Below are 22,820 nucleotides of genomic sequence, written 5' to 3' on the forward strand. Positions count from 1 at the left end.
TGGAGGCTGTCGGCGGAACTGTCCTCCGGACACACGAAGGAACCACGACGCGCACGGCTCTGCGGACTGCCCGGGCCTGCTTGTCCGCCCTCCCCAGCACCGCGGGCGCCGATCGAGAAGTCGGGTCTGTGTCTTCCAACAAAGGAGCGGCGGGTTCTCTGGGCAGCTCGCTTCCCGAGGCAAACCGCGACGGGATACGCGGGCAGCGCCACGGCAGCCGGCTGTCAACACGGATTTGGACTTGCGAACAGGTAGGTCTTCTGAGTAGGTCTCCGGCTGGCAGCCTTTCGAGCATGAGCGGCAAAGGGAGTTTCAGCCGCGGTGAAAGATGGGCGCCCGCGGAGGTGAGGGCACGAGGCCGCGTCGGCACGATGCTGGAACAGCTGCTGGTTCCGTCAGGATCCGGTGCGGCCGGCTGACGGCCCTGCTCGGGCCGAACGGGGGTCGCGGGACAGATGTGGGCCACAGCGCGCGGATGACTCAGCCCTGGGGTGGTGGGGAGTCCTGACTTGCGGCGTCTGCCGATCTCCATGGTGTAAACCTTGGGGTTCGACGGCAAACTACCGACGGTCGAATAACCGGGTTGCCACATTCCGCACGCTTCACGGGAGCTGGCAGGAGCGAACTCCAACACACCGGCGCAACGGCCGTTTGGCTCTTTTGGGGTCGCTCCCCATCCCGAGCTCCACGTTTTGGGGGCACCGCAAGACGTATCTTCGTCACTGCTACCTGCTCAGTGCCAAGCACAGGGCCTGGCATGGATTAGGAGCTCAATAAATATCTACTGACTAAATCAATGCGGGGAAACTGTGTTGGGAGATCACATCTGAAACCACCATTTGTTCAGCACGATAGAAAACACCGGTTAATTAAGTGGGAAACGGTTTCTCATAAATCCCTTCCCCGTTTAAAGGAAGCATCGGTTCTACGCTGGCCCGTTGTGGGGCCCTGGCCCACCGTGAGCTGCCTTCTGAACTGCCTGTTCTTACTGGGAGGGCACCAAGGTTTCCATAGGAGGCTCAGCTCTGAAGCCCACTTACCATGAAGGATCTGACCACGACGTCTGGCATCTGGGGCAGCTGATAGTGGAGCAGGGCGGTGGTGGCGTGGTCTGTCACCTGGAACCAAGGACAATGAGTGGCGTTAGATGCCCCTTCGAACCAGCGCAGAGAAAACAAAACCAATGCATTCCCTAGATAGGATAAACCAGTCTGCCTCTGGACGCCTCTTGGAGGAAAGGACATCTAGAATACAATCGGAAGTACGAAAATTAGCGAAGGTGGCGGCGGGGAGGACACAAGCGTTCGGGCCTGGAGGCAATGGAGTGGAGTTCCAGCGATGGAAAGCCCTGGCGGGCGGGCGGGAGCACCGGTGAGGGGGGCGTGGCCACAGGCCAGCGGAGAGGCGCAGACCGGGCAGGTCACGGAGAGGCTATGGAGCCAAGTCGCCGCAGGGAACGCTGCATGAACGCAAAGGTTCTCCAGCTGTCCACATTCGACTTCATCTCGCTTTCTGAAACGTCTACCCATTTGTTTTGCGAGACAGCGTGAGCCGGCGAGGGGCAAAGAGAGAGGGCGAGAGAGAGGGCGAGAGGGAGAATCTCAAGCAGGCTCCGTGCTGTCAGTGCAGGGCCCTCCTGGGGGCTCGAACCCATGAATCGTGAGATCACGACCTGAGCTGAAACCCAGAGTCGAACGTTTAACCACCTGAGCCACCTCGACTTCATTTTTGCAATGGAACCCTTTCTCTGGCAGGGTAACTGGTCTTTCTGCTTTCTGTCATTCTCATTCTGTCTCATAATTTGTAGGCACAGAGATCTTATGACCAGGAATCTGGAAATTGCTGATCTTTCTCTTGGGCCTCAGTGTTCCTATTACCTTTCTGAGGAGCCTTGACGCTCAAAGTGTGGTCTTCTCTCCAACAAAAGTTGTGGCCTATTTATGGCATCTCGGAGGGCCACACCCCCCCCCCCACTGTCCCCAGACTCCAAGTAGAGGCTTTGCCAGCAGGGCCGAGGGCACGAATGCCTCAGGTCTACTAGAGGCATCCGGTGACCAGACAGAACGCACACTGGCTTGAAGCCCCAGCACTGTCCACTGACCTTGATTCGACTACTTAATCTCTCTGGGTCTCAGCGTCCCTTCTGGAAAACAAAGGACTAGCTTCAGCTCCCCTGTAGTTCTGAAACTGGACACCACAAATTGCTAATGCCTGCCATCAATCAGCAAATTAATAGATTGTACCTAATTTGACAGTTGTGTTCACACTCGTGGTTTATCGGGTGGTCCTCACTAGGGATTCTCGTCATTATGAATGTTGTGGCTAAAAAACAAAACGAAACAAAAAAAAAAACCCAGATAAAACGATCACCTTTGTGAGCAAGAGTAAACATGGGTCTACGTTGCGTAGACGCCTCAGTTTTCCAGCTGTCACCAGAACAGTAAGGGACAAGCAGCAGCGGGGTGAACTGATCAGGTGAAAAGCAACTCGAAAGGCTTCTCCAGGCCCGCAAGGCAAAGCTGCACACGATCTGGAGATCAGTCCTGCTGTGTCCACACCTAAGGTCAGAGAGGCCACACCCCAAGGTGGAGGGCGTAGGCCCCCTAGCTTACCTGAGCCTCACTTTCTCTAAATAAATGGCTGTGCGTGTGAAGCACGCCCTGTCCAGCCACAAGGCAGCCCTGCCTCTCTCCCCTCCCTCTCTGCTCCTCCCGCCCTTGGGTGGGCACTCTTCCCTTGCTGGACTTTCATGGCCTGCCTGGTGGCTGGTGAAGCCACAAGATGATGAGCTCTATGGGGACAGGGATCATGCCCACCTGGTTCATGGTACGTCCCCAAGGCCTGGAACATCACCTGGCTGGCATCTAGCAGGAGCAGGTGCTCAATACATATTTGTAGAATACAGAAATAAAAATGCCACTCGCCAGGGGCGCCTGGGTGGCTCAGTCGGTTAAGCGTCTGGCTCTCGGTTTTGGCTCAGGTCACGATCTCACGGTTCGTGTGTTCGAGCCCCAAGTCGGGGTCTGTGCCGACAGGGCACGGCTTGCTTGGAATTCTCTTTCCCTCTCTCTCTGCCCCTTCCCTGCTTCTGCGTGCGTGCTCTCTCACCGTCTCTCTCAAGGTAAATAAATAAACTTAAAAAAATAAAAATAAAAAAAAAAGCGCCCACTCACTGACGGCCACATACCAGAAACATCTGCCCTGGCTTTCTCGAAAGGACAGCTATAGGTCGTGGATCCAACATGGCTGAGAAACTGTCACCGAAGTGACTTTCAAGAGAAGTGGTACTTATTCTTTCAAGTGCAGACTGGTTTTATTTTAAGCATTTCTGACAGACAGCTTTCTAAAATGAGCAATGCTTTTTTTCTTTTTTCTTTTAAACAGTAGTAATGATAACTTGGCAAGAAGGTGGGTGGTGACTGGGGGGGTGAAATTAATGGCTACAAAACACAGCAAAGCAAACTGGGCCCCACGGCCCCTGAGCTTGGAGGCTGGGTCTTACCCACCCAGACCCCTTGCCAAGCGGGACAGCCCATGCAAGTGCCCCTGTGTGGGCTATCACATTTGCCATCACGAAGGAAATTTCCGGAAGAGGGAGTTTCTGGAGCATTCTTACCCCAGCGCCTACTACTTGTTTCAGTGTTTCGAGCAAGCTCTGCCCCACATATCAGTTGCTGTCATAGCAGGGAAGCCAGGCGAGCTGTCCACCAGTTCGGGCTGCTCCTTGCCCAGGACACAGAAAGCTCATCGGCGGTCCCAGGAGGCCTCTGGGACAAGCCTAGATCCGTCCGTTTCAGCAGCGTGAGCACCGGTCCCGGGGCTGGATTCCCCAGTCGCACTGGCCACCCAGAGCCCACATCCCAGGCTGGCATGCCGTGTCTGGCTGCACATTTTCTTTGCTTTTCTTTGTACAATTTTTAACACGAATGACCGACGTATAAAATTGAGCAGCAAACGGCAAGTTAATGGAGGTGGGTACTCTCCTTATTTTCATTTTACAGAAGAGGAGGAGGAGATTCCCGGAGGTCGGGAAGATGGCTAGGTCACACAGCCGGTGAGGGGCCCTGGGTTTGTGTTTAAGCCCAGAGGCCGCGAGGCCCAAGCCTAGGCCAGCCCTCCCCAACAGGCACCCCGGCCAGCAATCCTGGTTCTGGAAAAGGCACACGCTCCAGGTGCCCCGGGCATCATCTGCCCACACGCCCCAGCCTAAGATTCTTGGAAAGCCGGAGTCCCGATGGGAGGTGCAGGTTAGGAGGTTTGTAAATGTGGCTGCTGGTCAGCTAGCTACTCTGGAGCAGAACTGGACGAACCGGGGCATGTCCTCCAGATACAGCTCTCGGGACCACGGCACTGTTCTGGCATCTGGCTCCCAGAGAGGGCACCCAATTAGCTTTGCTGCTAGTGGGCTGGCCATCTGGTCAAGTGTAGCCCCTTTTTTGGATGGTCCAGTGTAAGGTCCTCCCTTAAATCGCCCAACGGGGGCAGGGTTTTTTCTTTTTTGTTTTTTTGGGTGTTTTTGTGCTGCCATGATCAAATGATGTTTGATTTCAGTTTCTTCAACTCTGTCACTGATGACAGACATTGTAATGAAGGGAAACAAAGTTGGCGGATCTACTGTATGTCCCCTCCCTTCCTCACAAACTCCTCCGCTCCTGGTTCTGGGGTTCCTGTGGCCGAACTCCAAAGCACCAGGCAAGGCATGGCTGCAGAATGGGGGGGGGGGGGAAATTCACCTATAATGCTCTTCCTTTCTTGTCCAAGCATTCATTCAACCTTCAACGTTTTCTTGTTTTACACTTTTCAATATTACAAGTCCCCCCCCCCTCCCCGGCATCCAAGATGTGGGGGAAAAAACAGGCCTGGGGCAACAAAAAAATATTGCTATTAACTAATTGAGGTGAAATCCACTCTGTGCCAGGCCAGCCGAGGCTCAGGCCCCATCGTAAGGTACAGCTCCTAAGATTCCACTGGGAGATTAAAGCCACCCTGCCCAGCAGGGGAGGCTGAGGAGGGACACTGATGCTCCTGAGGAGGGGAGACCATTCATCCCTCCACTCGCCGCTGGTTACGAAAGTGCCTGCGAACAGATCAAAGTGGCCCTTGAGCTGCGAGCCCCTGGCAAGGGAGGGAGGGAGGAGAAGACAAGAAAGAAACAATAAACCAGCGGGATAGGGGACCTTGGGAAGAACAGGAGAGGGGCAGCGATGCCAGGTGACCAGTGAAAGCACCGCACAGAGAGACAGGGCCACTCAAACAGCAGTGAGCAGGGGCGCCTGGCGGGCTTCGACTCTGGAGCGTGTGTGTCTTGATCTCTGGGTTGTGAGTTCGAGCCCCACGTCAGGGGTCTGGCTTACTTAAAAACAAAAAAGCTGCCCCAAACCAGTGAGTAGACAGCCACGCAGGGGCTTGGCCAGGAGGTGTCCCTTATCGCCGCCAGGCAGAGCAAACTGCAGATGTTCTGGCTCAGGCTGGGGTGTGCTTCCCTCTCTACCCCAAAGGGAGCACTGCCGGGGAGCCTCTCTGAGAGTGACGTGCCCATCGCAGCCCCGGGGGGCCTTATCCCTCTCTCGGCGTCGTCCTCCTCCGCCAACCAGGGCTTACCGAAATTGCGTCCCCAGCTCAAACAGGTGAAGGTCTTCGTGCCCCCAGACTGGCAGGGAACTAAGCTCGGAGGGAGAAAGGAATCTTTCAAAAGCCCTTGAAACAGCTGCCAGTCACACTGGTGAAGGAGATGCCAGTCAAAACAAGTCTCCCAAGGCTCCTCTCCCATATTGCGTGTGAGCCTTTCTGACGTCTGCACTCCGGAACCCGAGAGCGAGGGGTGCTCGGGAAGTCATGAGTTAGTCGGCCAAAGCCACGGCAGCGCTGCCTGCAGTGAGGGCCACGGCCCTGCGCGAGGTGATGCGCACTGCACAGCCGGGAAGGGGTTGGGGCCCGGGAGCCGGCCTGCACGGGTCTGGGTCTTGTCTGCTACTCAGGGGCCGCGTGACCTCGGGCACGGACTGCGTGAGCCAGTGCCAGGGAAGCACTGGGACGGCGCCTGACAAACAGCAGCACCCACCGACCGTGAGCCTTCCCCTCCCTCCCCGCCCACCCCCTGGCTTCATCCCTACAACCACCTCAGGAGGGCGCCGTGATGAGACCGCCCGTTCCCAAGACAGGAAGCAGTTGCAGGCGAGGTGACAGGCCCAGCCAAGTGGCTCCAGAACAGCACAGCAGGAGCTGCGCCTGGACAGCAGTGGCACAGCCTGGTCACCGCCTCCCTAGGAGGGAACGGCCACCAGGACTCCTGGGGGGGGCAGGACTCCATGCCAGTCTCTTTACTTCCGCCCCAGCCCTTGTCGCTCACACGACTCTCTCTCCCTGTCCCTTTTGCTCGCTGCCACATCCCAGGCGCCCAGCCCAAAAGAGCCCGACACGGGTGGGCCCTCAGGAAGTCTCTGGACTGGAGGAGTCTCCCTGCCGCTCAGAATGAAGGGGGGAAGGGGAAATGGGGCAAACAGCAGCCAGCAGCATTCGGTCAGCGTGTGCACGCATTAATCAAGGGCAATCAAAAGTAGAGTGCTAACGAGTGGGGGAGATCCTATGTCACCACGTCGATTTTGGCACAGAAAGCCCAAATCCTCTTTCCCACTGGCGGCCTCTGGCCAGCTGTGGGGCAAAGAGAATGGGGGGGGGGGTCCCGCAAGGCTACTTTCTGCTTAACGTCGCCCCGCAGAGCCCGGGTTTCACGGTGACCAGAAAGGCTCTGTTCTCCGATCTGTAGAGGAAGAACCAAGGACAGAGCGGTGACAAGCGTTAAGGGTCAGCGGGACACAGGAAGGGGACAAAAACTCTCAACATACTATCACTCCTCAGCAGTTCCCTAAAGTGAGAGTCTGTCGTACAGATCTCCCCCGACTTACGACGGGCTTACGTCCCGATAAAACCACCCTAAGTTGAAAACGCATTTAATACACTCAACCCACCGAACGTCACAGCTTAGCCTGGCCTACTTTACATGTGCTCCCGGCATGTGTGCAAGCCTACAGCTGGGCAAAGCCGTCCAACACGAAGCCTGTTCTGTAACAAAGTGCTGGATATCGCGTGCAATGTACTGAAGACAGTACGGAAAGTGACCAGCGGAGCAGTCGTCAGTGGGCGTGGGGGGGGGGGTCGCCCTCGTGACGGCAGGGCTGACTGGAGCTGTAGATGTTGGCCAGCGTCACGAGACAGGATCAGACCGCTCACCGCTAGCGGGAGGGAAAATCCAATTCAAAATCTGAAGTGTCCTTTCTGCTGAATGTGTGTCGCTTCTGCACCATCATAAGGTCAAAAAATCGTAAGCGGATCAGGGACTTGCTTGGTGGCCCAGGAATCGCCCTCGGGGCTTCTTGAGCTTGCCAAGGTCGTAGGCGTCACCCTGCCGAGGCTTCCAGGCCGGAGTGGGGAGGCCGCAGGGCGGCAGAGGTGACGGGGTGCCGGGCACCATCCCTCAGCTTCTAGAAGGTAGTCCAGGCTGGGGGCCAGGATGTGTGTGGTTAAAAAGCTCCCCAAAGTGACTGTCAGCAGCATTAGGGATCACAGGTGAACGGACCGCTTGCGTCCCACCAGCCGGTGGGAGCTGAGCCCGCACCTGGGCTCTGGCAGTTAGTGCCGCTCTTGCTAATGCGACCAACGGAGAGCACCGGGCGAGGGATCTGTCAGCACAGAGCCCACAGCCTGAGGCCGCCACTGCTGAGCCAGGAGAGCTGAGCGTGTCCCGCAAGATTCACAGGGCAAGTTCAGCACCCAAGTGTCCAGAAGTTGCTTATCTAAAAGAGAGGCAAGGTAGAGACCCAGATTCTGGCTTCCCTCCAGCCAATACCTGCTGTCCCAAACTCTGAAGGGACCACGCGGTCTCTGGCCGACAGTAACATGACCAGAGGCGGCGTGCCGGGAAAGGTGATGTGGAACTGTCAGGAGACTGGAGTTCAGTCCCGGATTCACCACTAATTATCTGGGTGACCTTGGCCGCATCGCTCACTCTCCCCGCTGGCCCTGGGAAAGGAACACGAGGCTGGGATCCCCGGCACCAGAGGTCGAGGTTTTCAGTGGACGCAGCTGCAGGGCCTGACTGCACGCCCCGAGGGTACCCCTGTGCTGAGCTCCACCCTCAGGCCAACCAGCAGTGACACTGGAGCCCTTTGTTCTTTTAAAAAGGACGAGCTGATCTGCCCCCACCCCCCTCCAGGAACGCGCCCTCCACCTCCCCGCGTGGTCCTCGACTTCTGGGCCGGTCACAGAGAGCCTGGGGAGCCCAGCTCAGATCCAGGGACACTGTCCGCACAGACTGTTCTCGGTGCTGGCAGCCTCCTCGCATGGTGACGGCCTCCAAGAGCTGTGCAGCACAAATGAGGCATTTGCTACTTGGTTGTACACACGCTGCAACCCAAAGGAAAAAAAAACACACTTCTATTCACTGGATGTACTTTAAAGCTGAGCAAAGAGGGCAGCCCAGGACGTCGGGGTCTCCACTCAGGGCTCTGCCAAGGACAGACCCACCCTTAAGGAGAGGGGCCCCAGCAACATCTCAGAATGAGAATATTCTTTGTGGGTCCAAGGAGTCAAAGACGGGAACGCCGTGTGTTAAACGTTCAACGAGACAGCGATCCCTGCCGGCCACACTGCTCCGAGGAGGGGCACGGGCTTTATGAAGAATATTTAAAACGGCCCCCGAAGTACTCATTCCATGAAAAGAGAAGCCATCATTATTTCAAAATGGGAATGCTATGAAGTCAGTCTTGAAAGTGCTGGGGGTGGGGGCGACAGGGCCGGAGCAGGGACAAGCCTCTAAAGCTGGGATAAAAGTCCAGTAGAGCGGAAGCTGGCGGTTTCATTTTATTATGTGCCCCGAGTCTCTAATCCGCACCCTGGATCTGTATGCCGCGGGATCGTCAGGCCCAGAGGCCCGAGGAGAGAGCATCGCAGTCCGGGGGGACCGGGGATTACTTAGACAAGATCGATACTTCCCTCTCTGCCGATGAAGGGCCATCTGCATGGGCTTTGAAGGGCTTCTCGCTGTCCCCGGAGCCTGGCAGTGCCGCCGGGGGGTGGCGGGAGGGGGGTGGGAGAGCAGAGGCAGGGTTGCCCTCGTGGGAACTAGACAGGCCAACACGGGCGCGGCTGCTCCCTCTTGCTTGAAAAGTGGCCACAGTTTTGAGACCCAGCTCGGTCTGAGAAGGGTGAGACCTTGTCTATCAAGTATTGACCACAGCCCGTGGCACCTACCAGCGCTTCCATAAAGGAGTTTTGTTTGGTTTGGGGGTTTTGCCCCGATCTCTTTCAAGTTGCAGCCAAGAGGCCACGGACACCCTGAAGGGAAGCCCCTCAACCCCCTGGACCTGAGTGCTGGTTGCTGACGGCCTCCGGGGGCAAACGACAACAAACCACACACACACACACACACACACACACACCACGGGGGACTTGGAAACATCGTGATGTGGCGCCTGAGGGCCCGAATGACCTGGAGGTCCCAGCCATGCGTCCCTCGGCCTCACGACATACTCCGTCACTGCTGGCCACTCTGACTCCTCCCAAACCTGTTTTCCTGGCCCTTCTGTCCCTTTGCCCGTAACCCTCAGTAGCATCTGTGGACACCCCAGCCCCGCACTTGCCTGACCTGTAAGCAGGAGCCCTGCCTGGCCCCAGGCTGTGTTCTCCGTGAGGATGAGGTCATGCTGGCCTCGTGTGGCCTCCGTGGGCCTAGTTCAGGGCATCTACAGAGAGGAGAGTGCTCAAAAAGGGGGCCCCGTGCTGGTGCCACTCACCTGGTAGGACCCTGAGTGAATGACAGACAACGTAGGCGAGATTCTATTGATTTATTTTTGGCCAGTGGCGTTCGGGGAGCAGAGTGGAGGTGTGGGAGTGGGAAAGGCAGAGGTCACGGGGCGCTGCCGGGAGGAGGGCCTGGGTGAACGGGGAAAGCCCAGGGTGGCCACGAGGGAACTCTCCAGAGTCCTGACCAGCCTCAAGCTTCTGCCACAGGCCTTGTGCAGGGCTGAGAGGAGCTGCACACAAAAGGTCCTTGACATTTCCCAGGATTAAGGAATTAAAGCTCTTCATTTAGATGAACAAAAAACAGTTCCATGCTTTCCAGATGGTAAAATGCCAGATTCTGTTGCTGGCTGCCAGGAGAGTCCAAGCCCAAAGACACCTGAACTGTTCTGTACCCACTTGGTGTGATGTTATTTTCTGCAGGAACAGCCTTGCAGTTAGAGAAACACATCCAAAGACATCTGGGCTCCCAAGAAAACCCAGACAATACCACCTACTTCCCTATCAAAACCGAGGCAACCGCAGGGAAAAGAACAGAGTCTGCAGAGCTGGGAGAGGGCCCTGCCGCCCTGATGCTGGCTGCCTTCTGCCCAGGTCCTGCTGGGTGGGGGAGATGGGGCATCAGGGCGGAACACATTGCTCTCGGGCGCCTTCTGGGGATCACCGGAGGTGCCACTGGGCCTCTCAGGACACGGGGGAATGTTTCAGGTCGTGGGACCATGATTCTATGCCAGCACGTCACGGCTGCCCAAGAGGCACTGCTGGGTGGTGGTAATTTTGGGTACGGCTCACTTTGTGCCCGGGTGGGGCGGTCATATGCCCGGACAGAACTGAAGATGGCTGTCGCTTTGGTGGGAGCATGTGGGTTGTTGTGGCAGCTGGTCTTTGGATTACCTCACTAAGAACACGTAACGTCAAGCGGGCTGTATGTATATATTTGGCCATGGATTCTGAGTTCCGTGTCCCTTCCCCCGTAGGGTAACAGCAGCTATCACTCACTGAGCACTTCCTCTGGGCAACCACAGTGCCAAGCACTTCTTAAGCTTTATCATCATGCAGAATCCTCACGATATGTACCCCACAAAGTAGGTTCTTTTTTTCTTTTTTTAAAATGTTTTTAAGTGTTTATTTATTCTTGAGAGAGAGAGAGAGCGCAAGCAGGGGAAGGGCAGAGAGAGAGGGAGACACAGAATCTGAAGCAGCTCCGGGCTCCGAGCTGTCAGCACAGAGCCCGACGCGGGGCTCGAACCACAGACTGTTAGATCATGACCTGAGCCGAAGTCGGACGCTTCACCGACTGAGCCCCCCCGGGTGCAGGGGAGAGCCGGTTGCACATCCAGGCCCGGCCGAGTCTTCTCTACTGTGTCCACAGTGAAGAGACTGCGAAGAGGTGACAGTGCAGACAAGAGGAGACATGAGGAGGGGTCAGCGAGGCGGGAGATGGGCCGGGGGAGGAGAGCTCCCCTAGGAGAGGACAGCGGTCACTGCGGACGAGCACCCGAGGGAAGTCGGGGGAGCCACGGACTGGAGGCGCCCCGTGCACTCCATGCCTGTCGACTCAACCTCCCACCACTTCTCTGAGGCGAGTATTCGTCTGATCTCCATCTTTCTTACACACGGGGAAACTGAGGCAAGTCAGGCCACCGAGGGAGTAGCGGTCACCTGGCAGAACGGCTCTCAGTCACTGTGCCGGACTGCCAGTCTCTGGAAGGGTCACTGCGGGAAATGCTGACCGGGGCCCGAGACTGGGGGGGGGGGGGGCGAGGCAGCCTGGTGGCCCGTGGGAACAGGGCTGGGAAATGCGGGGGGGGCCGGGCTTCCCGGAAGCACTTGCCGGATTCTGGCCTGGAGCGCACGGAGCCCCGGGCCACACCCGTCAGGAAGAAGCCAGCTACAGAGATGAGGCCGACTCCCTGCCTCCTCTAACGGCAGAGAGCCGAGAACCGCCTCCAGCAGGGTGGGCCGCGCCCTCCCGCTCCACCCCCACCGAGGAACGGCGTACGAGCAGGTACCCGGACAAGGCTCTCGGGCATTACCACGCTCGGCGGTGGCGGAGGGCGCCTAGTGGAGGACGGTATTGGGCTGTCGCGAGGGGGAAATGAACGATCGAATCTGTTCTGTGGCTACTCGCACGTGCCCCTTGCAAGAAAAGGTGGTGATGAAACAGTACTCAAGCAGTAGGCGGACAGTGATGATCCGTCCCCGCCACTCTCAGCGCCCAGGGCCCCTCGGACTGGCGCGCCACAACATCCGCTCCCGTCTTCCTTCTGCTTATCCAACCCGCTCAATACGGCCCGGCTCTCGGCTCGGGAAAGGCTGCCCTCGGGGACGACCCTGGAATCGTCTGCCACCGCTCCTTCCCTGAAGCGAGTCGATGGCCCGGTCCTGGCTCCCGCAGGCCTTCCTCTGGCACCGCCCCTGGTCTGGGGTCGGCCCGCTGGCCCTCGCACCCCGTTTTATCTTTCTGGGAGCGCCAGGGCACACGAGGCAGCAACGGGAGGCACAGGAACACAGTGCCAAATGCCGCAGTTCGTTCTGCGACCGCACGGCCCGGGGAGGGCCGTGCTTTCCTCTGCAGCCTCTGGAACGATGACTGTGGACTCCGAGCTGGGCATTCCGCGGGCTACGGCTTCTGTGCTTCCCTCCGAGTGGAAACGCCGCGAAGGATGCGCCAGCCCCCGTGGTACGATCTCTCCCGTCCCCACCTGCCCGTCTCGGCTGCACACGCGCCCCCACCTCTCAGCCTCCCCGCCGGGACTTAACGCAGGAAGTAGCCGCAGATTTGCTCGCACTCTTCCTAAGTGCCGGGATGAAAACGCACACGGTTTTGAAACGAGGAGGCTAAAGATCAAAACGGTGGCTGCCCCTGCAGAGTTTAAATGTCAGGAGAAGACGAACACGCCTGAAACCCTTCCTGGCTCTTTGTGCTTCTGCCCTTTCAGACGGCCCCCCATTCCTAAGTCCCATTCTCCGAGTCTGCTCTGCTGGAGATGGGCCGGCTATAAAAAGCCTCTTCGCCCTAGGACGAAGCGCACAGAGCCTCCGGGGCACCGCAGGAAATGACAGGAGCCTGTCGGCAGCCGTGGCCCCACAGCACGCTGTCCCCAGCCCTCCGCCGGGGGAAGGGGTCTAATGAGGAAGAGGGAAAGGGCCTACTGACAGACCCCGCTGCAGACAAAAGGCAGGCCACATTTCGATTCACGTGGGGGGACTTGCGACAGGACCTCGTGTGCCTGTCTTTGACCCAGGGAGTCCCGCGCACGCGGCCTGAGGAGGATTTGACAGGCGTGTGCTTCTGTTCTCTTAGCTCCTGACATTATCTTCCGGGAATAAAAAGGCAAGTGTGAGCTCCGCGCGGCTCTGTGAAGCAGCCCCCCTCCCACCACCTTGCTTTGTCACATCGAGGGCAAGACCCGGGAGGGGTCCCACCTTCCCAGCACGCCTCTCTCTGCGGCCGCCGCGGCTGCTTGCGGGCAGGGAAATACACAATCCACGGTAACTGCCACCACATGGCGAAGGAAGTCCTGGTGCTCTGCGGCACGGCAATGCTGGGAGAGGGTGCCTCCCGCCGTTCGAGGAGGCCGGGGCCGGCGGCACACAGCTGCGGCACCTGTCACCACGGGCGCTGTTTTCTGCCGGGGAGAGCCCCTCTTACCGATGACCAAGGATGCTCCTTGACCGTGTCACTGTCGTCTGAAAATGCACTCTGCTCCTGATTCGGGTCCGGCCTTTCCGGACAGTGGGGATAACTCGCCCTCCCCTGCCTGGTCCGCCTGCGTGGGTGTCAGAGGGCCGACGCCAGGCAGGAGGGGACGTTTTCCACGGCACTGTCAGTTGCTCTCTGGGGACTGCTACCAGGAACGTCGATCGGGGACACCCGAAATCTAAGTGGGTGGACAAGCAGCAAATAGGATTCTGAGACAAAGCGGAGACTAAAAGGCAGAGTTTAGAAGTGTTGCCCCCTAACTCTTCTCTGTTGGCATTCTGAGTCTGAAATGCCAAACAGCATCCCAAAAATCACACCAGATCCTCAGAACCCGCGGCAAAGCGGCCCCAGCTTTGCTCTATCGTGCGGTGTGTCCCCTGTCCCCCAACGCGGCCCGAGACTCACACAGAAAAATAAGCACGGTACCGTCCTGCCCCTTCGTGAGCGAGGCCACACTATGTGTCCCCATCCTCCCCACCAGCGTCTCCCGCAAACACAGGACTTTTTAAACAACACCCCAAACCCTTTCCACGTGATGATGATTAGTTAAAAGCTTCACTGATAAAAGATTGAGCTTAATTCTGTACTATTTTCCAGTATCTTCCTTACACTGACAGCAAACAGACAATGTTTTAGTCGGGAAGCCAGAGGACTCTTTAACCCGCAAACCCTTACCTGCCCCTGGAACAGGAAAAGGACTCTTCACTCCCTGTAATCAGAGGGTACCATCACCTATCCCCAAATTACAGCTCGTTAATTGAGTACAGGTCAGTATCAGAGGTCAAGTCCATTTAGGTAACAACAGTCGAAGGTACGGACGACAAGGAGCGTCACAAAGGGCTCTGCCCACATACGACGCGCCGATCAGCAGTTGAGGTAAAACCCCCATCCCTACAAATGCGTCCGCTTCTCCTGCTTCAGACGCGTTACATAAACTACGAGGGAGGAACTGGGGAGGGGGTGCTGCTCCACGTCTCTGGCTAGACTAATATCACATTTTAGACACTGCTTCTGTGTGTGTTTGTGGTTTTAAACAAATACAAAGAGTGCTTGGCAGGTTATTTTTAGGGGAGGTAGAATAAAAACACAGCACTGTCTCTCCACATCTATGCCTCACCAAATCTGTGTCTCACACATTTTACAACTTCCTAATAAACTTTACGCTCGCATTCAAAAATACTTAATACTACACAGAACATTAAAATACACACACACACACATATATATGCAAAGGCAAGCATGCGCAAGCCCTTGTCACACGGGGTATTTGTATGGAAACTGGACCATTGTCAAAAGGCCAGGTTATGGTCTGCAATGCTCATGGCTCCCCGAAGCCACCGCCTGCCTGTGCGGAGCCCGGGGAAGGGAGCTCATCGCAATACCACAGAGGGACACCAAGAGGAAGCAGGTTAAGAAAACAAAACCACTTTAATGCTCCTCACTATCGAGGCGACACACAGCGCAAGATAATGACGGCTGTCCTTTCTCTTTAGAAAGCTTTTCCACAGCTGCTGGGGGAAAAACTGACGAACGCAGTCAGCCTGGATAAAGTCGGCACTCAAGGCTGAGACCTTACGCATGCTCAACAAGTACGTGCCGCAGGTATGGTCGCTTAGATAAGGACGCTACGACTCACGTGCAGCTGTCCGCACTACAGCCTGCCCGTGACCACACACATTTTCCTGCAGGCTCTGGGCCGAGAGTCGGCGGCTCTTTTCTCCATTCTCCTTCTAGCTAGCTCAGCTGGGTAAAGGAGTGTTAGAGGAGTCAAGACCATGATTTTCTTTTTAAAATAAACTCAATTTTGGACTAGAAAAGTTACAACGATGGTGCACGCAGCTCCCACGTACCCCTGGCCCAGTTTCCCCCTGTTAATATCCTTCACGACCGGGTACCCTTGGCACAACTAAGAAACCAGCATTGGTTACTTACTATTGATTCAACTCATTTTCTCATTAACATCCTCTTTTTGTTTCAGGATCCAACCCAGGATTGCATGTTCTATTTGACTGTGATAAGGTCGTGAAGCTTTAGGGGCGCCTGGGTGGCTCAGTCGGTTAAGCGTCTCACTTCGGCTCAGGTCATGATCTCACGGTTCATGGGTTTGAGCCCCGGGTAGGGTTCTGTGCTGACAGCTCGGAGCCTGGGGCCTGCTTCGGATTCTGTGTCTCCCTCTCTCTCCGCCCTCCTCTGCTCATACTGTCTATCTCTCAAAAAAAACATTAAAAAAGAAAAAAAAAAAAAAAGATCGTGAAACTTTAATGCTTTTACAGGCTCCCTAAATGTGTGGTGTTGCGTCTCAGACCCCTCTCCTAGCCCCAGGCATCTGTCCTATCCTAGCCTTTCATGTACAAGGGTCCAGGGAACGACGTGAAGTGATGTATTAAACACCATTAGAGGGCTGGTCCATTATGCTGCTTTGATACAAAAGCCTTAAGCTCACTGCTTAATGGGGACGGGGTCTCCTTTCGAGGTGATGAAAAGGTTTTGGGAGTAGAGGGTTCCACAGCACCACAAAGGTTCTACAAATCACAGAATTGTGTTAATTTTATGTTGTGTGAATTTCACCTGCATTACAAAAAAAAAAAACAAAAAAAACAACAAACCTCTGTGCTCTCCCTCTAAGCTACCTGGCATCCCTTGGACGCAGCTATGACTCAAGTGGAAATGATGTGGGCTCAGCTTTCAAAACCGTGTCCCTCCTCCGCACCAATCCCTTCAATGGAATCGAGAATAAGATCCAAATTCTGCAGCAGGACCTAGAGGCACCTGCCCAGCCTGGGCTCTGCCTCTCTGCTCCACTGCACGCTCCGATGGCCCAGGCTTCCGATGGTTCTTAGAACGTGCTCCTCAACACCAGGTTTCTGGGCTGCCGCTTCCGTGGCCCGCCAAGCGTTTCCCGTGGCTCTCCGCACGACCGGCGCGTCTCATGAGGTGCCCGTCCTGTTAGGTTTTGCTCCATAAAGTCCTCCTGGCACCGCCCCAACGAGAGGGGCCCCTCCTGTTCTGGATTTCGGGCCCTCATTAACAACCTAGAGTCATCATCTTCCTCGTCTGTCTCGTTTTCCCTTGTATCCCTAGCACCTCGCGCGGTGCCTGGCACATGGCAAAAGGGGCTCAACAAATAGCTGCTGCTGAGCCCGATGAGGCAGCAGAGGAAATTGCAACCGACTCCATCATGTCCACTGCCGAATGAAAGCAGAGACGGGGGGTGGCTGAGGGCAGGGGAAAGTAGCTGGTACCCCGCAGGGGAACCGGCTGGGGCGCTGTGGGGGGGGGGGTGCGGGGAGCCCGCGTAAGCCCCAGGTGCCGAGCTGCTCCGGGGAAGGGCCCCTTCCACCATCAGAAGCTGGGAGAGGATCTTCTGTAGTCACATTGCCTTTCTTCCGACATTTCCCAAACACCATTTCATGGGGAAGCCCGACATTGGAAAAAGAAGTCACCAGAGTGTTAGGTGGGGGTGGGGGTAGGGTGAAGACGGGGCCAGCCTGCCTCTCTCAGCCTGTGCTAGGCACCTGCGTAGACCACAGGGCTCTGAAGAACGGAGCTCAAAAACTGGGTTAGCTTGGAACTCAAAAGCCTCTGTGTTTTTCTTTTTTCTTTTTTTTTTTTTTTTTAAGGTCTGATTTCTGTACAGCAAAACTCACCCTTTGTAGGTGTGAGAGAACAGGAAAAAATACATGTAATTTTTTCATCTCCGTCCCTGGTTCCTGGCATAGAGCTCCTGAAACCCTAAGCGACAGAGTGCTAGGGGTATCCCTCGTTCTAATGAGGGCACCATGGGTGGGCACCTCGATGGGGGCTGGTCACCAGAAAGACCAAGCCATGATCAGAGTAATTAGAGGCTTAGAATTTTCCATCCCATTCCCCCATCCTCCAGAGAAAGGGAGTGGGGCTGGAAACAGAGTTAATGATCGAGTATGTCTGCGTGAGGGGGCCTCCATGAACTCCCAGCAGCACAGGGGCGCTGCGCTGGCTCAGTTGGTGGACTCTTGATCTCAAGAGTTGTGAGTTCGAGCCCCACGCTGGGTGTAGAGATTACTTAAAAATAAAATCTTGGGGCCCCTGGGTGGCTCAGTCGGTTAAGCATCCGACTTCGGCTCAGGTCACGATCTCACGGTTCGTGGGTTCGAGCCCCGCATCAGGCTCTGTGCTGACAGCTCCGAGCCTGGAGCCTGTTTCAGATTCTGTGTCTCCCTCTCTCTCTGCCCCTCCCCCACTCGTGCTCTGTCTCCCTCTGTCTCAAAAATAAATAAACATTAAAAATTTTTAAAAAAAAGAAAGAAAGAAAGAAAGAAAGAAAGAAAAGAAAAGAAAATCTTAAAATCCCAGTAGTACAGGGCTCGGGGCGCTTCCAGACTGGCCAACACAACCCCAGAAGGGTGATGTGCCCCCACTCCACAGGGACAGAAGCGTCCGTGCTTGAGACCCTCCCAGACCTTGCCCTGTGTGCCTCTTCAACTGGCTGTTCACCTGTATCCTTTCTCGGGTCCTTTGATAAACCGGGAGGAGCTAAGTAGGCATGTCCCTGGGTTGCGCGAGCTGCTCTGGCGAATTAACAGATGGGCGATGGGGAACCTCTAATCTACGGCTGGTAGCACAGAAGCACGGGTGATAACCCAAACTTGCCACTGGGGTATCTCCAGGTACACAGTGTCAGACTGAGCTAAGCTGTAGGGCACCCAGCTGGGGTCCGGGACTTGCCTGTTATCGTGGGGCAAACCCCCACACGTCTGGTGACCAGAAGAGGCAGAAGTGAAGTGTTTCATGTGCCCAGTAAAGGCGACTCACTGGAGACAAACATAGGAGGGAAGGACTGGGGTGTCCCCTGTATAGGAAGGAAAACGCAGGTCTTCCTCTAGGGTAGGTATACGGTTCCAGGAGTTTGGAAACATAATAGTGTGCAATCACCACCACAATTAAGATTCAGAATATTTCCATCACCCTAACACATCTCCTCTTGCCCCTTTGGGGACAATCTCTTGCCCTTACTCCTAGCTCCTGGAAACCACTGGTCTGATTTCTGTCCCTAAGGTTTTCTCTTTTCTAGAATGTCATATAAGTGGAATCGTATCGTGAGCAACCTTTTGTGTCTGGCTTTTTTCATTAAACACACACACACACACACACACACACACACACACACACACAAAACAATCCTCTAACTTAAGACCAATGTTTATACTTTAAAGCATTCACATTTCTCTTACTGCCTCATGAGTAAGAAGCAAAAAATAAAGCTTACCTTCTGGAAAACTTGATAGTTGGATTTGGACCATATATCAAGCTGGGGGGGAAAGAGAGAAAAGCATCATCAGCATCGCTTTTAGAATTTTGGACTTCAAGAGATGACGCTGTAACCCCTGCTATACCTGTCAGCTTGAAATAATAAACGTGATTACGGAATAACAGAACCATGGCATTGCACAGGCATCTCAAATGTCCTGCTTGACTTTCATCTTTCTCAGCCTGTCAGTGATTTAAGGAAGCCAACAGAAGGGACACAGAGAAGTCAGTTGGAGCCACCTGCTGCATCCAAGGCCTCATGAGCTGAGCTTCTGGCTCACTCTTCTAACCTGGACTCCTACCATGGTTCTCTTGAATGCCAATGTCAATCCTGCCTCAGGACCTTTACACTTGCTGTACCCTTTGCCTGAAATCCTCACATGGCTCCTCGTAGCTCTCCGCAGCTCAAATGTCACCTTATTAGAGAGTCCTATCCCAGTTACCATGTCTAAGATATTATTTCCACACATGCTATCTTGATTCTCTTGGTCTTTTTAAAAATTTGAAATTTTCATTGTGCTTAAAACTGTCTGGAACTTTTTTTTTAAGTTTATTTAAGAGAGAGAGGGAGAGCAGGGGAGGAGCAGAGAGAGGGAGAGGGAGAGAGGGAGAGAAGGAGAGAGGAAGGGAGGGAGGGGGAGAGAGAGAGAGAGAGAGAGAGAGAGAGAGAGAGAGAGAGAGAATCCCAAGCCGGCTCTGAGCTATCAGCACAGAGCCCAATGTGGGGCTCGATCCAATCAACTGTGAGGTCATGACTTGAGCTGAAATCAAGAGTCGGACGCTCAATCGAATGAGCTACCCAGGCGCCCCCAGCCTGGAACGTTCTTTTGCTCATGTTGTCCTGATGTGGGACCTAGCATGTCATAGACATCAGTAGGTCTTTGCCGAGTGGAGGAAAGCTAGCAGCTTCCAGCTGCTGAGGACCTGTTCCATGCCAAGCACCACCCTGGGCCCCCCATATGCACTCTCACTTAATCCCTGGAATAAGCCAGTGTGGCTGGTCCCACTAGCAACCTTGCTTTCCAGAATGAGACAATGGTTCGGAGCCATCTGATTGCCTGTGGTAATCGGGAGGGGCTTACTTATGGATGGTCTCCCCCTGTGGTGCTCAAACTTGGCTGAAGCCAGAAGCTGCGGGGCTTTTTTGTTTTTGTTTTTTGTTTTTTGTTTTTGATGTACAGATTCCTTGGTTCCTCCCCAGGAGTGTCTGAATTAGCAGTTTTACAAGTGGGCCTGAGAATCTGTTCATTTGTTTGTCTGTTTTAGCTTTGCTTCCCAAACGGTGACACAACTGTGGTGGCTGGTCAGGCCAGGGACCCTTGATTTTGCACACCCCTCCTTCACAAACGAGGGAGCAGGAGATCCCGGCTAGGGCACTTCGGTGGCTTATTCTAATCAGAAGGATTTTTGTTTTACAGTTTTGTTACGATGAATCAAGTCAATGCATTCTCATTGTTTCATGAGTTTAGAACAAATTAAGTATAGCAAAAAGACAATGACCCCCAACACAGTGCTGGCTCAAGGACAGTGCAGATTAAAAGACGGGCTGTCAGTATGTCCCCTGGGTATGTCCCCCTCCAACTCTAATATAGGAGTTCAAGAGCTGAACAAACTGAAACAGCTGGTCAATGGGCCTCTTGGAACCTGCCTTTGGGGTTGGCCGCTGGTCAAGGTAGAAGCCTGAGATATGACTGCATGGCCTATAGGTTGTGTTATTGATTTTGGAGCACCTGGGAACAAGAGAAGCAATCAGATGGGACGATTCCTCTAAGAAGACAGGGAGTGGAGTGTTTTGCTTGGCTGGACCACTTCAGGGTTTTGTTTTGTTCTGAGGAAAACACCAAAACCTGCTTTTCTGAAAATGGTCCTTGGAAATCAAAAGGTAGTCTGTGAGCTGGCATGCATTCGGTTCTCCCCGGCTTCTTCCTGTTCAGAATTAGTTTCATGTAAACTTTGCCGTGTTTGAGAACTTTCAGGCCAAGGAGGAGGCGGAGAGGATTCTGAGGAAGCCCTTTGGCCCCCTGCGTGGCTCCTGCTGGAGAGGGCAGGCTCAGCTGACCCAAGCCCAGGAAAAGGACTGGAAGAACACCGCCTGAACGTTCACTCGAATTGGCCCACCCCTCCCCGTTCCCTCTGCTGTTACCAGCTCCTTCCCGGTTTCCACAGACGCCTCTAACTGACCCTGCTCCTTCTACTCTGGCTCAGCTGCTCTCCAGAAAGGAGGTATCAATGTTCAGTCACTGTCCCCTGCCCACCCCCCACCTCCACTTAAACCACTTGATTAAAAAAAAAAATCTTTAGGCGTTAGAATTTTAATTTGGCAGGTTAGCAATTTGTAGGGGGAAAAGTGACATGTTACCTCCAGGTAACTCCGAGGAAACCTCAGAAGAACTCTACGAAATGAATTCCCCACACTGTCCATTGTGGGGAAGAAAAGCGGCCGGCCAGCCGGTCGTACCTAGGGGAAGTCAGGTCCCTGCTGGGTTCTCAGGGCCACAGTGTAGCCCAGGGCTTTAAAATCCTGCACTTACAGATTATTCAGAGAGGGCAGAACGAATAAGAATGATTTTTTTTTTTTTTTTTTTTTTTGTAGCTCTTAGCTCTACCAAATCACTGCCAAGACGACAGGGAGATGCCAAAGATTCTAAATCTACATTTTAGGGAGAAAAGCATCAGTGTCTCTACTTGGAACTGATGCCGTTCTCCTTCCATTTGAAGCCCACAGATGTTTCTTCCGAGGTTCTCCACGGTTTATCCCTCCTGCCTGCCTGTTCCTATCAGACGTAGGCAGACTAAGACATAAACACAGGGCCATGGAAAGAGAGACAAGGAAGAAGCTGCACAGAAACCAAAAAGTTCTAGTTTTTATTTAAAAGAGACAATTAAAAAAAAAAAAACTCTTCGGTATCTGCAGACTGTTTTAGTGGAGAAATTATCTAGGGAGAAATACGCACAAGTTTAATTAAGAGGTGGACTCTCTAGCCTGTGGCTTCTCAAAACACACCATGCTCATTCAAAGTGAGCACGCTGCTCTTTTCGAAAGGTGGTTTAAATATATTATTCAGGACCCTAGGGAATAGCTCCAACCGTCTGGGAACGAAGGATGTCAGGCGATACAGCCTATGTAACAGGTGCACACGGGTAAGAAAGGGATCCGATGACAATGGGTCCCCGCGTTGCTGCAAAGGCACAGCAGGCAGTTTGTAACTTGATTTTCTGCTAGATTTATGCCAAAGAAAGCCACTGAAGTGAGTGTTCTGGAGTCAGTGCCCTGCCTTTCCTCGGGGCCAGGAAGATTTCAGAAATTCATTTCAGGGAACCAGGACGGATCCAAGTGAATATTTATTAGCTTCAGCTTATTTGCTGCAGAGGCAGGCATGGCTACCAATTTTTTACTGGCTGTGATATTCAAAAAGGAGCCTTCTGGAAGCTGTAAACTTTCAGCCTGATGAATGGGAAATTATTCTGCACTACAGGGAAAGAAATTAAAGCACCCCTCAGTATTCTGGGCGAGCATTAGAAAAACCTTAAAATGGAAAAGCCAACTTTATGGTAATTGGTGGCTGAATCTGCAGCCTTAGGAGTAGCCTCTGGGCCTCTGGGGATTGGAATGAGTATCTGAGGGGTAGGAGGGTGCTCTATTCTTGGGTAAAATGGAAACAAACCCCACAGACGATCAACTGCTCCAGCATAGACACATCTGCTCTCAGGTTCGACATCAAGACGTCAAAGGGCCTCTCGACTAATGAGAATGGTGACAATCAGCTGAGTTACCAAAGAGAACACTCAGCACGCCCAACATCGGAAGGCGAGGACACAGCAGCTACGTCACTGACCCCCGCCATCGGCACCTCTAGCACACCCAGCGAGGGCAGACGCCATTCGCGAAGGACCATGCATTTGGTCCGCACGATACCTGCGTGACCTTTCTAAATGCTTCCAGAGTTCCGGACGAGGATGATAAAACCATTCCCGACTCACAGAGGAGGAAACTGAGGCTCACAGAAGTTAAGTAACCTGCCCAACACCA

The 22,820-nt window shown here is 54.4% G+C and overlaps 1 protein-coding gene across 3 annotated transcripts in view; it reads right to left on the minus strand.

Annotated features, from left to right (window-relative positions):
- Window positions 1–22,820, minus strand: part of MED27 (mediator complex subunit 27) — a 199,516-nt gene that overhangs the window by 1,774 nt on the left and 174,922 nt on the right. Inside the window, exons 6-8 of one of the 3 annotated variants that reach the window (XM_007078841.2) lie at window positions 18,750–18,791; window positions 1,041–1,118; window positions 482–752 (exon numbers count right to left, since the gene is read on the minus strand). In XM_007078841.2, the coding sequence (XP_007078903.1) occupies window positions 726–752; window positions 1,041–1,118; window positions 18,750–18,791 (147 nt within the window). In that variant the 3' untranslated portion in view covers window positions 482–725. Of the gene's footprint in view, window positions 1–481; window positions 753–1,040; window positions 1,119–11,544; window positions 13,683–18,749; window positions 18,792–22,820 lie in introns of those variants that run through there. The other 2 variants (XM_007078840.3, XM_042965190.1) reach the window with 2 other exon arrangements.

The sequence above is a fragment of the Panthera tigris genome, chromosome D4 (genome assembly GCF_018350195.1).
Source record: "Panthera tigris isolate Pti1 chromosome D4, P.tigris_Pti1_mat1.1, whole genome shotgun sequence".
Taxonomy (NCBI): domain Eukaryota; kingdom Metazoa; phylum Chordata; class Mammalia; order Carnivora; family Felidae; genus Panthera; species Panthera tigris.